This window comes from Jaculus jaculus, chromosome 2 (assembly GCF_020740685.1).
Source record: "Jaculus jaculus isolate mJacJac1 chromosome 2, mJacJac1.mat.Y.cur, whole genome shotgun sequence".
NCBI lineage: Eukaryota > Metazoa > Chordata > Mammalia > Rodentia > Dipodidae > Jaculus > Jaculus jaculus.
In genome coordinates, this window is record NC_059103.1 from 31,561,376 (window position 1) to 31,578,150 (window position 16,775).

The 16,775-nt window shown below is 39.5% G+C and overlaps 1 protein-coding gene across 5 annotated transcripts in view; it reads left to right on the plus strand.

The window, feature by feature from the left end:
* The window catches only part of LOC101614042 (zinc finger protein 426), a 26,175-nt gene extending 9,849 nt beyond the window's left edge, over positions 1-16,326 (plus strand). For 2 of the 5 annotated variants that reach the window (XM_045144001.1, XM_045144002.1), the window contains exons 3-9: positions 8,745-8,904; positions 9,841-9,988; positions 10,475-10,560; positions 11,406-11,532; positions 11,819-11,899; positions 12,857-12,936; positions 13,525-16,326. In XM_045144001.1, coding sequence (XP_044999936.1) covers positions 9,964-9,988; positions 10,475-10,560; positions 11,406-11,532; positions 11,819-11,899; positions 12,857-12,936; positions 13,525-14,907 — 1,782 coding nt within the window. In that variant the 5' untranslated portion in view covers positions 8,745-8,904; positions 9,841-9,963 and the 3' untranslated portion in view covers positions 14,908-16,326. Of the gene's footprint in view, positions 1-8,744; positions 8,905-9,840; positions 9,989-10,474; positions 10,561-11,405; positions 11,533-11,818; positions 11,900-12,856; positions 12,937-13,524 lie in introns of those variants that run through there. The other 3 variants (XM_045144003.1, XM_045144005.1, XM_045144004.1) reach the window with 3 other exon arrangements.
* The last annotated feature ends 449 nt before the right edge of the window (positions 16,327-16,775 follow it).

The window sequence follows — 16,775 nt, forward strand, 5'->3', positions numbered from 1 at the left end:
GATTGGCTAGGCAAGCAACAGTTATAGTTGTACATCTCTGATTAGTTGGGGCAGAAGGCACGAAGGGTTGCAAAAGGGACATGTCTCTAGAAACTGACTCAGCCCTCAGAGCCCACCACCTTGGACATGTTCTTTGTTTGTGGTTTTTCCCAGAAGTCTTGCCTGCCTTTCTGGGGAACTGAACCTTAGGCCTAGCTGTAAAATGGAGCAAATTTGACCTCTCATTATCAATATATGGATAATGCATGGTATAAGATGAAATAAATGGTACATATTACCTCTAAAATCTAAGTGTGCAACCAAGCATAATGCCTCTTATCTGGGATAAGTGCTGTAAGGAATAATGTAGAGTAGAATATAGAATAATGTAGAGATTCTTGAGTTGTGTGGACATGGTCCAGACCACTGAACTCCTAGAAATTTTGTTGCGTGCTAGTCGCTTTTTGTTTCTATGACAAAACATATAGGAACAACTTAAAGGAGGAAAGATTCAGTCTGTGGTCATTTTGCTCTATTACTTTTATGTCTGGTAAGGCAGAAAGATGGCAGTAGGACATGACAGCAAAGCTACTCATCTTATGGCAGCTGGGAAGCAGAGAGAGAGCAAGGAACTTTTACAAGACACATCCTTTAAGAATATGTCCCCAGTGACCACTTCCTTTCACCTAGGCCACATCACTTAACAGTTTATTCAGCTGTGGATTAATCCATTAGTACAGTTATAGCCTTATTATGTAGTCACCTCTCAAAAGCTGGCAACCAAGCCATTATGTGAGCTTTGATTAAACCTGTAAGAGCCCCTGAAACCACCACCCTGTATCTTTAAATGATATCTAAATTGGGAGCTAAGGAGATAAGTCAGTGGTTAAAGGTGCTTGCTTGTAAATCCTGCTGAACAAAAGCTGAGCACAAAGTGGTGACTGGTGTTCACTTACAGAGGCAAGGGACCCTGGTATACTTAACGCATGCATGCATGCAGGAGAGGCCTTTTTTTTTTTTTTTTTCTGAGGTAGGGTCTCACTCTGGCTGACCTGGAATTAACTATGTAGTCTCAGGGTGGCTTCAAACTCACGTTGATCTTCCTACCTCTGTCTCCCGAGTGCCACCACGCTCGACAGGAGAGACCATTTTGAATACTGATGTGTGTATATATCATATATATATGTATATATCATATGTATATATGATATGTATGTGTGTATATATATGTACATATATATATACACCAGTATGTATAATATGCATATGTATTTACTTTATTGAGTTTTTAAATTAATTTTTTGGGTAGAATTCAAGGAAATGGGTTTCACTATGATATTTTTATACATAAATGATTATACTTTATTCTTTCCTTTATCTACGGTTTTTCCCCACCCATTTTCCCTCTGCCCCTCATACTATTCTCCATCCTCAGCCCAAATAGTTGCCCATTCTGCTTTTATGATAGATAGATACACACACACACACACACAATTTCATTACCCTCTTTGTTATCCCCTTTCTTTTTCTTTTTTTTTCAAAGTAGGGTCTCACTCTGGTCCAGGCTGACTTGGAATTCACTATGTAGTCTCAGGGTGGCCTCGAACTCATGGCTATCCTCCTACCTCTGCCTCCCAAGTGCTGGGACTAAAGGCGTGCACCACCACACCTGGTTTACCCCTTTCTTTAGACCTCTTCTCTCGTATAGTCTCTTTTCTACTTTCATGTCATTCATATGTGTATAACGACATAAAAATTTGGTTCCACATATGAGGAAAACATGAAATACTTCCCTTTTCCTTACAGCTGAATAAAGTTTAATTGTGTATATAGATGCTTTTTTATTTCTTTTTTTCTTTTTTCTTTTTCTTTTTTAGGGCAGGGTTTCACTATGAAACCCAGGCATTCCTATGCCATTGCTTCCTAAGTACTAGTATTACAGGATTGAGCCACTATGCCTGGCTAAGTTGACTGATACAGTTTCTCTGTCCTTGGCAGTTGATATTATACTAGTTCCTCATCAAAGGGTGTTTCCTACTTGAATTCTGATACTCTTGAGTTTTCCTCATTCCATTGACCAATGGTGGTGCCCCTATGGTCATAGAGGGAAACAACCATACAGCTTTTTAAGTATAGAGGCTCTTCCTTTGCTTACCTTTTGTAAATTTCTTTGTGAATAGTGTCTTGTAGTTCCTTACCATTTGTTGATGAAGGAGGGCAAGTAGTATCACAGATGATAAATTGGTGCCTTGTCTTCCCACATATGCTGGGAAGCTCTGCTATTTCAGTCTTGTTAACCATTAGGTCACTACTGAGTCCTAGTTTTACTCTGTCATCACTGGTCCATGAGCTAACATAGTAGATCTAGAATGTCTAGTAAATACCTTTCAGTCAACTTGGCTCAATCTAATACAGTCTACTTTCCCTCACTCTCTTTTTTGAGATAGGGTCTTACTCTAACTCAAGCTGACCTAAAACTCATTCTGTAGCTACAGGCTGGCCTCTGGATTAAAGGCATGTACACCCAACCTTAATCTACATTCTTTAGTCTAACCACCTTTAAAGTCCATTCTATACACCTTTTTTTTTTTTCTGCTAAGTATTCCTAGAATTGAATTTGGTTGTTTGAGATACTGACTCTTGCATTGTGTTGTATAGATGACTTGTTCTTAGTTTTGCACTAGTTGTGACTCTGGTGAAAAACGAGCTTGCCTTTTCCTGGGATTTCCTCCGAGTGAAATTCTTTGGGTTTCCAATTAGGCCTAGGTTAGCCTCCTGAAAAATCAATGGGTATATCACTTTAATGGTGTTACATTAACTAATATATATATTTTAGTTATGTATTTGTAAGTAGAGAGAGAGAGACGGACAGAGAGGGTGGGGTGGAGAATAGGCATTCCAAGGCCTCTTACCACTGTAAAAGCATGTGCTACTTTGTGCACCTAGTTTACCTGGGTACCAGGGAATTGATCAGGCTTTATAAGCAAGTGTCTTATACCATTGAGACGTCTCTTCAGCCCTTTGCATATTATTATCTATTTTTGAGGTATTATACATGGAACCTAGTGCCTCATAAATGCTATAGACAAGAGTGCTGATGAGCTACATCCCACCATTACTTCCTCTATTTTATTTTAAAATTTTTATTTGTGTATGTATATGCATGCATGCACACATGCACATATGTTTGTATGGGTATATGTGTCATAGCACTTGTGTGGTGGTCAGAGGACAACTTCAAGGTGTCTGTACCACACCTTCTTTGAGACAGAGTCTCTTGCTGCCCCAAATGAACTACCAAAGTGCAAAGGAACATCAGACTGGCCTATGTGTTTTGGATTTTTCTGGCTCCACTTCCCATTGTTGTATGTATGTTGGAATCACAGATGCATGTGCCACTTTGCATACAGCTTTATATGGGTGCTGGGGGATTGAATCCAGCAGTAGTCTTTGCAAGCCATTCCTTTAACGGCTAAGCCATCTCTGTAGCCCTCTCCCCTCACTCTATTTTATAATTTTTGTATGACAAAATCTTACTGTTTGGCTTTTTATTTATTTTTTTCCTTAGGTAGGGTTTTGCTCTAGACCAGTCTGACCCGAAATTTCTTATGTAGTCTCAGGGTAGACTTGAACTCATGGTGATCCTCCTACCTCTGCCTCCCGAGTGTTGGAATTACAGCTGTGTGTCACCACACTTGGCTGTTTGTATTGCATGTATTTGTATTGATGTGCCAGAGTGTCCTGCCACCCCAAATAAATACCAGATACTTGTAACACATTTTGTGTCTGGCTTCACATGGGTGCTGGAAATTGGAAATGCCTCCCCCCCCCCCAACTCAGTCTGTGTGTGCTTCCTTGAGATAGTTTCTCATTGAACCAGAGTTGGCATGTTTTGCTAGCCATAGTGATTTCCCATTCTCTGTTCCCTACCAGATTGGGCCCAGCTCCAGATGTACTTGGCCTTGTTGAGCTGTTCATGTGGATGTTGGGAAATTGAACTTGGGGTGAATCAGGACTTTATGCTTATGTAACAAGTGCTCTTACCCACTGAGCCATGTCTCCAGTCCTATGTTTGAGTTTAGACAGTAATAGCTTTATGTTTCATTAGGGCTCTCAGAAGCTCTTTGATTTTTAGACTTTTGTGGGGCATAGAGGAAATTTCACTCTAGCCAGGGTAACCTGGACTTGACATTGTGCAGAGTGTCTAGTCCAGGCTGTCCTGGAACTTACTATGTAGCCTAGACTAGCCTTAAACTCATAGCTATCCTCCTACCTTAGTCTCCTGAGTGCTGGGATTAAAGGTGTGAATTACCACATCTGGCTAGTTCTTTGGTACTTTTATATAAAAATAATTATTTGGTAAAAGAAAGACTGATTGAGAGGGGGAGGGGATATGATAGAGAATGGAGTATCAAAGGGGAAAATGGGGGAGGGAGGGCATTACAATGGGTTATTTTTTATAACCATGGAAGTTGTTGATAAAAAAATTGAAAAGAAAAAAATAATTATCTGGGGGCCTGGAAAGATGGCTCAGCAGTTCAAGATGCTGGCTTGCAAACCCTAATGGCCCAGGTTTAGTTCCCTAACTCTCACGTATAAGCCAGGTACACTAAGTAATACATGTGTCTGGAATTTGTTTACAGTGGCAGGAGGACCTGGCATGCCCATGCTCACATTCTCTTTTTCTCTTTCTGCCAAAATAAATAAGTATTTTAAAAGTTAATTATTTTTTGGAGCAGGTCTTGTTATGTAACCAAGGCTAGCATTGAAACTTGTGATCTTCCTGCCTCAGTCTCTTGCGTGCAAGGATTACAGGTACATATCACCATACCTGGCAGGTTCTTAGATCTTTTAGGTTTAGTATTTTAAAAATTGACTCGCGTGTATATGTGCCAGCACATAAGCACACTCTTGTATCAGTCTCTTAACCACTACAAATAAATGCTAGACACGTGTTGCCAGTTTTTGTGCCTGGCTCTACTGGGGAATTGAACCTGTGCTGGCAGGCTTTATAAGTAAGTGCCATTGATCCATCTCCCTAGCCCTAGTTCTTAGATTCTTTTTTTTTTTTTTTTTTTTTTGAGATAGGGTCTCACTCTAATACAGACTAACCTGGAATTCACTGTGTAGCCTCAGGGTGGCCTCGAAGTCACAGCAGTCCTCCTACTCTGCCTCCCAAGTGCTGGGATTAAAGGCATGCACCACCATACCTGACTTGGTTCTTAGATTTTTAAAAAATTACTTATTTATTTTATTTTTATTTTGAGATAGAGAGGGAGGGAGGGAGAGAGAAAAAGCACACCAGGGCCTCCAGTCACTGCAAACAAACTCCAGATGCATACGCCACCTTGTGCATCTGGCCTACACATGTCCTGGGGAATTGAACCTAGGTCTTTGGCTTTGTAGGCAAGTGCCTTAACCACTAACCATTTCTCTAGACCCCTCTTTTTCTTAGTGGTATTTAGACCTTCAAACTGAGCTGCAAGTTAGTAGATCTGAGCTTTTGCCTTTTTGTATAAGCACATTTAAAAGACTTCATTAGTAGGCAATTGCAGTAGATCAAGGCCAGCCTGGCTACAGAGTGAGGGCTGTATCAGAACTGGAGATATTGATAAGTAGAAAAATACTTGGTTAGCATGGATGAGTACTTGAGTCCTATCCCAGCACTGGATAAAAGGTAAACAAGACTCCATTGGTTTGCTGCCATCATTATTAAAGGTGCAATATTGATTTGACCTTCCACTGCTGCAGTTGGCACTTCATTACAGTCAATCATAGGTAATAGTTTTAATTCATGTGATTCCACTGAATGTCTTTCACTTTGCTAAATAGCTCATCTGCTTCCTGTATCTCAAAGAGTCATGTGTGGGTGAGTGAAGGGACTGGAAGAGGAAGATTTTAGGTATAATTTTAGTAGGTACTATCTTTAGAGTGTAGATATATGGTTGTTTTTTTTTTTTTGGTTTTTTTTTTTTGCATGTATGTGTCTATGGTGACCGATGCATGCATCCCATGCATGTGCACACAGACGCTAGAGAATGTTGGATATCCTGCTCTTTTATCCCTCACCCAGGTATCTCTTTCTTTGGTGTGTGTGTGTGTGTGTGTGTGTTGAAGCCGCGGGGCTGGATAGGGGGAGTCTTTCTGTCTGTCAGTAAGCCTCAGTGATTTATCTGGTGTCTCTATTCTCTCTCCCCTGAATACCTTTTTGTTATTGTTGTTGCTCTCTTAAACTTGGCAGTCTCTGCCCCACCCCCAAATGCCTTTTTGTTGTTGTTCTGTTAAACTTGGCAGTCTCTGGCCCAGAAACCCAAGGGACATTCATGCCTCAGTGGCATGCACTATTAACTGAGCTATCTTCCTAGCTCCTAGATAAGTGGTTTTTAAAAAACTATTTATTTATGAGAAAGGCAGAAAGAATGGGTATGCCAGGACCTCTAGCCACTGCAAATGAATTCCAGACACACGTGCCATCTTGTGCATCTGGCCTTACTTACATGAGTACTGGGGACTCAAACATGGGTCCTTGGGCTTCACAGGCAATCACCTTAACCACTGAGACATCTCTCCAGCCCAGGTATGTGATTTTTATGATGCTAGTTAATTCAGAATTTGAGATGTCTTGTTTGTGAATTTAAGTCTTATAGGGTTTTGTGACAGTGAACTTTGGAACTTTCAGAATTGTCATAGTTTATAAATCCTGCAGATCACTGTTTATTCTATTTAAAAATTTTAAAATTTATCATTAGTTCTGTGTGTGTGTGTGTGTGTGTGTGTGTGTGTGTTACTAAAGATTGAACCTAGTGCTTCATGCCTGCTAGGGAATTGCTCTACTACTGAGCTATATTCCCAGCCTGTTCCCACCCTTTGACAGGATCTTACTCTATTTCAGGCTGGTCTGGAACATACCCTGTAGCTCTGGCTGTCCTCAAACTCACATGATCTGCCAATTTCAGCCGCCTGAGTGCTGGGATTAAAGGCATGAGCCATCATGCTCATCTTGTTTTTTTAAATATCCTTACATTTTCTTTAAAATCACCCAAACTGATTTTGTATGTAGTTAGTTGTATGCCTCTGTAGTCTGAGGTGTACTGGGTAGGCTGATGAAGGAAGAGTTTGAGGCCTACCTGGCAACATGTCAAGGCCCTGTCTTTAATAATAAAGTTGGGCAAGGTCAGTAGCTCAGCTGGTTGGTAGAGTAAGTAAGCTTGGCTAGCTTGCATAAAGCCCCCTGTGGATTCCATCCCAGCACTGCATAAACCAGGCATGGTGACACATGCCTGGAATTCCAGCACTCTGGAGGTAGAGACAGGAGGATCAGAAATTTAAGATTATTTCATGTTTGAAGCCAGTTTGTGATACATGAGACCTGTCTCTGAAACATAATGTACAATCTGGGAGCTGTGCATGTGCAGTGATACAGTGCTTGCCTAATATGCACAGCCCTGGATTCAATTTCCAGCAGAAGTTTCATTAAAACCAAAAAAAGTTTAATTAAAAGAAGTTGAAAGAGACAAATCCAGAGAAATAAATAAATAAACCTAGATGGTAATCATATAGTAAAAAGAATATTTGAGCTTATGTTCTTAACTGTACGTCCATTCTAGGACAGACCTTGAAGACAAAAAGCATTCAAAAAGGACAGTCTTTAAAAGACCAGATGTTACTAAGTAACAGTCTAAAAATAGCTGGGCATGGTGGCGCACACCCATTAATCCTAGCACTAGGGAGGCAGAGGTAGGAGGATCGCTGTGAGGTCAAGGCCACCCTGAGACTACAGAGTGAATTCCAGGTCAGCCTGAACCAGAGTGCGACCCTACCTTAAAAAAACAACAGCCCCCCCAAAAAAAACAAACAAAAAGAAAAGAGGGCTTAGTGGTTAAGGTGTTTGCCTGCAAAGCCAAAGGACCCAGTATCGATTTCCCAGGACCCACGTAAGCCAGATGCACAAGGGGCATATGCGTCTGAAGTTCATTTGCAATGGCTAGAGGCCCTGGCATGCCCATTCTCTGTTTCTCTTCTATTCTCTTGCTCTCTCTCTCTCTCTCTCTCTCTCTCTCTCTCTTTACAAATAAATAAATTTTTAAAAAACAAAATGGAAAAATTCACCTCTACAGGCATGGTAGTGTTTATAAGGTACAGGAGGATTTTAAGTGAAAATAACAGAGTAGTTCTCTTAGAAGATCTATAAAGTAGCTAAGAGTTTGCTGGATACATTTTGATTGTGATTTGGCTTTGACCCTGTGCCAGTGCAAAACAGAGAGGGTAAAGTTGTGTGATTGAAGTATTTCCTACCAAGACCCTATTGAAGTTGCCAGATACTTGAAATGTGTTCTGAGTTTCGGCTTTTAATAAAAAATCATGTTGATTCTTTATTATTATTATTATTATTTTGGTTTTTCAAAACAGGTTCTCATTCTACCCCAGGCTGATCTGAAACTAACTCTGTAGTCCAGGCTGGCCTCATACTCATGGGGAATTAAACCTCAGGCTAGCAGGTTTTAGAAGCAAGTGCCTTAAACCATTGGCCATTTCTCCAGTCAATTCTTTTTTTTTATGTTTATAGGTCAAAGGTGACAAAGCCAATTTTGATTTCCCTTATAAGTATCTTATCATCTTGTCCCCAAACTAGGTTGTAATATTTGTGCTTTCTTTGTATGTACATATATATATAGAGCATTCTTTTCTTGCCTGCTTAATTTTTTTCCTTATAGTGTTTAAAAAGTAGCTTATCAGTTATATTGTTATGTTTATATTCCCTATAGGACTTCTAGATCTTTAAGGAACAGGATATTTTCTGTGTACTTTCCTGCTCTGCTCAGGTCTGCCACAAGAATAGGACTTTTAAAATATTTGCTGAAAATTGAAGAATAAACCAGACCCGAAATAAACATCTAGTACCTACAGTAAACAAAATTGAAAGAGGTAAGATTATTTATAGCAATAAGTTTTATTTTAACACATATATTGAAAATATTTTAGTACATAATTATAGAAAAAAATCTTTGCCTTTTTTCTGATGTATTTGATGTGTGTTTATGGTTCAAGATTGTTAGTTTAAAAAGATTCAAAACTTGTGGGTGTGTTTAGTGGTAGATAATGTGCTTATCTTATGACTCTGGGTTCAATTCCCAGTATATACACAAACACAGAGAAGTGCACTCAGATACTATTCTAAACTTTTGGTTTTGTTTCTTGAGAGAGGGTCTTGCTGGTCTTGCTGTGTAGCTGCGGCTAGCCTCTAACACAATCCTCCTGCCTCAGCGTCAGGAGTGCTGGGATTATAGGCATGTACTATCATGCCCTGTACCAAATATATTTAAGAGTTGTCTGGTAACTGAATCATGTTGATTTTTGTATTATAGCTTTAATTTATTACAATTAAAATTATTAAGTCATAGTATGTACATATATATGAAGTGACTAAATACACATGGAGCTAGTGACTCCTGAATTGTGCTGTGTAGTTATAGAGTTTCTCTGGTCCTGTTAGAGAGCAGTAATAATCATAGAAGGCTTTCAGGAAAAACAGCTTCATCCAAGTCTTGGTTCACCACTTGCAAACTGAGTAGTAGACTGATTGCTAGTGTTGTCTGAACGTAAGTTTTAGTATTACAGTATAGGTAATGGTATCTACTGTGTAGGGTGATTATAATAATTATATGAGCTTCTATATATAAAGGTACCAGAGCAATTTCTAACAAAGGTAGTCCTTGGTAAATGTCAATCTGTATTGGTAACATTTGCTACTGTGTAGGTGTTTGTCAGTGGGGTGCACTTGTATTACCTGCAGAGAGTGAGTACTAATGTGTGATGTTTGTTGACTGATGTTTGATGTTGATTAATGATTGATATGAACAGGACTCCATATAAACCTGTATAAAGAGGAATGGAGATTGCCTCTTAGATTCATAAGCTGTCCTGCAGTGATCTTGGCATCAGGGAAGGGAGTGTTCAGGCACATTTCACCATCAGCATCACAGGATGGCAACCATTGATTTGTCCTATGGTAAGTCCTTGTTGATGCTCTTTTTCAGACTGTTTTAGGACCCTCCTGCTCAATAGAGTCCAGTGGGCAGGGCCTCAGCAGTCATGCTGTTGGTTCGTTTAGGAAGAGCAAAAGTGGGTTCAGAATGCTGGTTTGTAACTTAGGCCCTTGGTGTGTATGCTTTTGGAAGAGGTGCTGTATAATCTTGATGGGTTCTGTTACTTATCATGGGCATATTCAGTAACATTTTCAAGGCTTAAGTTTCTTATCTGTAAAACAAGAGTATTGTCCTTTGCTTAGTGGGCAACATCGCTCCTAGCCTGCCTCTCTGGCCCCAGGGGGAGCTTGGCTACTGTGACATTTCATGGTAGCAGCATATATTTATGTGGTTTGGTAAGTGTGCATAATTAAAGAGAAATGTCAAAGTTAAATGCAGTGACTTCATGGCATGTGAAGGTAGGAATTATGAACAGCTGTGGGTTCTGATGCCATCTGCTTTCCTACCAGGCTTTCTTTCTAAGGAGCCAATCTGCTTTTATGAAGAAAACAAAAAGGTAGAAGGGACGGTGGCCAACTGCCAGGCAAGTTATCAGGTAAAAAGAAGTGTATCATTCTATAAAATAGAATTCTTTATCTATGAGCTAGACACATTTCCTTCTAGACAGACTTCGTTTCTAGAGCTTCTTAAAGAAAAGGAAATATACTCTCAGGAGAGTCCCTAGTTGAATTTCCTTGGGGAGTGGAGCCTTATGTTAGTGAGGCTTAAGGTTAAAAATCATCCTAGCATTTCTGTAGTTGCTGATTAATGTCTTTGCTGGACTAGGATTGAACCAGGGCCTTGCTTATGTTAGGCAAGTGTTGTACCACTGAGCAACAGTCCTACTAACAACAACAGCAACAACAACAATAGTTGTTATTGTTGTTGTTATTATTATTTGAGATAGGGTCTCGTATGTATCCCAGTCTTAAACTTACTATGTAGCTCAGGCTGTATCAGTGATGGGATATATAGGTATGTGCCACCATACCTGGTCCCTACTAATTAATCTTTAGACTCGTGATTACTGCATGTTTATTATTTTGTTGAGTGCTTGGGCAGATAAAAGTGTCTTTTTCTTAAAGGATTTATTCATTAACATTTATCAGATGGCTACATTGTGCTCAGGAGTATGCTGCAATTGAGACAAATAGGATGTGAAGAGCTCCTAGCCTGGCTGTGCTGATGTAAATGCATTCTTATGAAGTGCTGTTAAAGGCATATGACAGTAGGAGGTCAACAGTGAGTGAGTTTAGAGATGAGTTCCTAGGACTGTTGAACCTGAGGATGGATCATGATGGGTTTGAGAATTTGTATAGGTATTAGTCCCTCTTCCTAATTCCCCCTAAGCATTAGAGGAACTGTTCATTAGCTCAAATCAGCATGTGTGTAATGGTTTAGGATTCAGTGACCTTTGATGATGTGGCTGTGGAGTTCACCCCAGATGAGTGGACTTTACTGGACCTAACTCAGAGAAACCTATACAGAGAGGTGATGCTGGAGAACTACGAGAACTTGACCTCAGTTGGTAAGGCTGCTACCATTCCCTGTAATTTTTTTATGGGTCAGATATGTACTATAGGCTTATTACTGTCTACGTAAAGCCAGATGCACAAAGAGGCACATGCATCTAGAGTTGGTTTGCAGTGGCTGGAGGCCCTGGTGCATCCATTCTCTAGGTCTGTCTCTCTTCTCTCTGTATATGTATAAACAAAAAAAAAATTTTTTTAATGAATTATAACTTCCTTAGCCATAGAGAGGTTGTCTTCTCTTGGTTGGGCCTTTTCCATTCATGGATCTTTCTGCCTCTATAGGATATCAGTTCTTCATGCCTAGTCTGATCCCTTGGTTAAACCAAGAAGAGTTGGGGACAGTGGCAAGTGCAATTCCTCAAGGTGAGTATTAACGCATAAATTTGTTTAAAGTTTAGCATGACTTTGCAACTATAATGAGATCTTCTTAAGATGCATTGATCTCGGAAGGCTGAAAACATTTTTCCCAGATCTTGGGATATCTTCAGCTTCTCATAACCTACTGTTTCTATCCTCTCAGATATACTGTGATCTTACACTACTACCTGTTCTGTTTCCTAAGTTTATTACTTCAGTGTTTGCTGGTTTTATATCATCTATTTGACTTTCCTTTTGTTATACTCTTGACTTTTATCTTCATAGGATCAATTTTCAATAAGCACTCTAAAATGTTAACCCTGTATCTTTATTATTGTCCTTGTTTTTGAGGTGGAGGCAGTGCTGTAAATGGAATCCAGGACCTGAGATATCCTCTCAGCCCTATTCCTAATTAGTATGTGTGTGTACATGTACAATATCTGTGGTTGTGGTGTGTGTGGTATGTTTGCAGATGCACATGTGTGGAGATCAGAGGAGACTGCCTGGTGTCGACCTCTATTGGTATTTCCTTGAGATGGTGTTGCAAGAGCTGCTATTTTCACTAGCTCTAGTGATTTTTCTTATCTCTACTCCTCCACAGGACTGAATGGCCATATCCAGATGTTCATATATATATATATATATGCTGCAGAATTTAACTCAGTCTCAGGCCTTCATGCTTTTGTGCAACAGGCATTCTTACCTGTGGAGCCATCTCCCCAGTCCTCATTATTGCCATATTTTAAACAGTCCTAAAATCTCAATGTACTTGTATTTTATTTTTTCTAGATAGGTCTTACTGTATAATTATTGAACTTGACATCCTTCTGCCTCAGCTTCCAAAGTGTTAAGATTACATATGTTCCCCATCATGTCTGGTTGTTTTATTATGTTAATGTTTTAATTTTGACATCCTATTTATTTCTCTAAAACTTTTACATTTTTCTTTCTGTTTAACTTCAGAATTGGAACTACAACCTAGAAACAACAAGGTAGAACTTCAAGATTATTTTAGTATGCAAAATTCCAGTGAAATACAAATGGTGAGATTAACGAAGGATTTTCTTTTTATTTCCTTCTCAGAAAAAAAAAAATTGGCAATTCTATTGTAGAAAACTAGTAAAATAAGAGATATTTGAGAGAAGTTATATCTACTCAAGAGGGAGCAATGCTTCTGGTGAATATTCTTAATAGTCTTTGGGTTCCCACAAATACACTACTAGAAATGCGGTTTTAAAATTTTTTTAATGAAAATCTATGTTTCTTTTTTTGGGGGGGGTTGGTTTTACAAGGTAGAGTCTCACTCTACCCCAGGCTTTCCTGTAGTCTCAGGGTGGCCTCGAACTCACAGCGATCCTTCTACCTCTGCCTCCTGAGTGCTGGGATGAAAGGCGTGCGCCACCCCACCTGGCAAAATCTGTGTGTCTTTTTATAACAAGCCAGTGGTGCAGGATTGTGGAAAAAATAGCAATCTTTTCAGTTTGAAAGAAATAAATAGGTCAGGAAATCAGTGCATGAAATAGAAACTGTAAAAATCATAATCACCATCAGTATGTTTTATCTTCAGGTGGGTAATATAGATTCACATGTCTGAAAAATTCCTTAATTCTCATTCCTTCCTTCATGAGCAGGCAGGAAGCCACAGTGAAGGGGACCTGTGTGATGCTAAGCCATGTGAAAAAGTGTTGGGTGAACAATCATGCCTTAACCCAGAGATGAGGATCCAAAGTCAAGGATACACTTCTGAGTGTAATTGGTACGGAAAAGACATTCTTACTTTGCTTAAGGAAACCTCTACTGGACAGAACCTTTCTGAGCTTAATCATAGTGGAAAAATCTTCAGTCTGACTCCAAACATCATGTACCAGAGCACTAGCACAAGGGAGAAGCCCTTTGAATGCACAGACTGTGAGACAGCCTTTTTTAATCAGTCATACCTTCAGGCAGATATGAGGCCTCATAATGGAGGAGAACCCTATGAATGGAATAAATACGGGAATGGATTTATTCATTCCACAAGCCTTGCTATGCATCTTCCAATTCTCAATGCAAGAAACCCTTACAAATTTGAGGAATGTGGAAAGGACTTTCAGTATTTTGCATGCCTTAATAATCCCATAGGAATGTGCACTGGAGAAAAATTCTGTGAATGCAAGGAATGTTGGAAAACCTTCACAGTTTCCTCACATCTAACTCAGTATGTATCAATTCATACTGAGGAAAAATCAAAAGTATGTAAAATATGTGGGAAGTCCTTTGCTAATTATTCTCGACTTTCTGCACATATAAAAACTCATAATGAAGAAAAGCCCTTTGTATGTAAGGAATGTGGAAAGGCCTTTAAAAATGTCTCATACCTTAATGATCATGTTAGAATTCACACTGGAATAAAATCATACAAATGTATGGAATGTGGGAAAGCCTTCCTTCGGTGGTCAGGCCTTACTGAACACATAAGAGTTCACACTGGAGAAAAGCCTTACGAATGTAAGGAATGTGGAAAAACCTTTTCTAGATCTACTCAGCTTACTGAACATGTAAGAACACACACTGGAATCAAACCTTATGAATGCAAGGAATGTGGGAAAGCTTTCACTCAGTATTCAGGCCTTGCTACACATGTACGAATTCATAGTGGAGAGAAGCCCTTTGAATGTAAGGAATGTGGGAAGGCCTTTACCAGGACCTCTGGCCTGATTCATCATGTAAGAACTCACACAGGAGAAAAGCCTTTTGAATGTGTTCATTGTGGGAAATCCTTCATTACTTCCTCCCATCGCACTAAGCATCTGAAAATTCATAGTGGAGAAAAGCCCTTTGTATGTAATATATGTGGGAAAGCATTTATATATTCTACATCCCTTAACATTCACATGCGAACCCATACTGGAGAGAAGCCCTATATATGTAAGGAATGTGGGAAAGCCTTTGCTGTTTACTCACGCTTAAGGAAACATACAAGAGTTCACACTGAGAAGCCCTATCAGTGTAAGGGTATGGGTGTTGCTATTTAGCCCATCTGTTGCTATCTCTGAACATTGACAGTGACACCAAAGATCATCAAGTTAGTCTTAATGGCCTCATGTGGGTTGTGATAGCTCATACTGGCCTTAGAGACCATCTTGATTGTATGAAATACTATATATAGGTGCCCCCTAGAACTTACTTTCTTTAGGGCATTGTTGGGTATTGAACACAGGGCCTCACACATGCTCAGTAAATACTCAGTCACTGAGCTACGTCTCTGAAAAACCCATTCATGAGTACCTGAGTCTGAGCACTTGTAAGTCATGAGGTCAGTACTGCAAGTTGGTCTGATCCTTGTTCTTGACTTAATGATTACAGCACTTCTAAACCCTATGAGATAAATTAAGCAGATTTGGCCCTAGCCCTTGTTGATTAGTGGTCACCAGTATGGTCCATTAGTGTGAATATACATTAGAAACCAAGATGATGCAGGATATGGGTGGGTTGTTAAAAGATAGTTCTTTAGGCACCTCCTGAGCCCATATGCTGTTGAGCATACCAAGAATAGTCCCTACCTGTTCTTAGTAGCTAGTTCACCTGCAGGTTATTATCCCCATGACCCTTTATAAAATTCCTGAAATCTGATATGTCCTACCATCTGGGTCCATTTTAGGCTTAAGTAGTAATGTCTCTGCAAATAATTCAGTCTCTCTTCCTCACTTTGGAATGGATCTGAGGAATGAACTGAGGCTCTTAATACATTTAGGCATGGTCTCTACCACTCACTGAACTACATCCCCAGCCTTTAGTACTTTCTTCAGTACAAATTTATCTTTTTGTCCAATATAGATCGGTTGAGAAGCTTTCAGATTTTAAAATTCTAGCTCTTCTTTTAAGAACTCTAATTCAGATCCCTTTTGCATTTTAGTAAAAGTAGTCAGGAGGAAACAGTTTGTTCCTTTTGCACTTTAATTAAATGCTTAGGAATTTCTGTGTTTCACTTCCAAGTTCTACCTATCACAAAATGCCAGGCTATCACTACATATCAGTGGTTATCTTTTCTTAATTTCCTAATGTTTCTAATTCCCAAGTGATAACTCATCACAGAAGCCTCTCACTTTACTTAGTTTCAAAGCTGCTTGTACATTTTTAGGTATGTTTCACTCTTACATCTCAGTACCACAGTCTATGTATGGTATTCAGCTTAGATATCATTAAATACCATAGGCCAAATTGCTTAAAATTTCACTTTTGGGTTAGAGAGATGGCTCAGCAGTAAGTCACTTGTTTGCAAAGCCTGCTGGTCAAGATATGTTTCCTCAGTACCTTTTATTATGTAAAGCGTGACGCACAAAATGGCTCATGCATCTGGATTTCATTTGTAGTGGCAAGAGGCCCCTGGAATGCCCATTCTCTCTCATGAATTGAATGAAAATATTTTTTAAAAATCAAAATAGGGCTGGGCATGGTGCCACATGCCTTTAATCCCAGCACTCAGGAGGGAGAGGTAGGAGGATCATCATGAATTCGAGGCCACCTTGAGACTACATAGTAAATTCCAGGTTGGCCTGGACTAGAATGAAACTCTACCTCTAAAAACCAAAAATAAATAAATAAATAAAATTAAAATGGGGCTGGAAAGATGGCTTAGCATTTAAGGTGTTTGCCTGTGAAGTTTAAGGACCCAGGTTTCATTTCCCAGTACCCACATAAGCCAGATGCACATGGTGGCACATGTGTCTTCAGTTCATTTGCAATGGCTGGAGGCCCTGCTGTGCCCAGTCTCTCTGCCTCTCTCTCTCTGTCTCTCTTGCAAATAAAAATAAAATATTTTTAAAAAGTAATTAAAATAAAAATCCACTCTTTGGGGGCTGGAGAGATGGCTTAACTGTTAAAGCTGTTTCCTTGCGAAGCC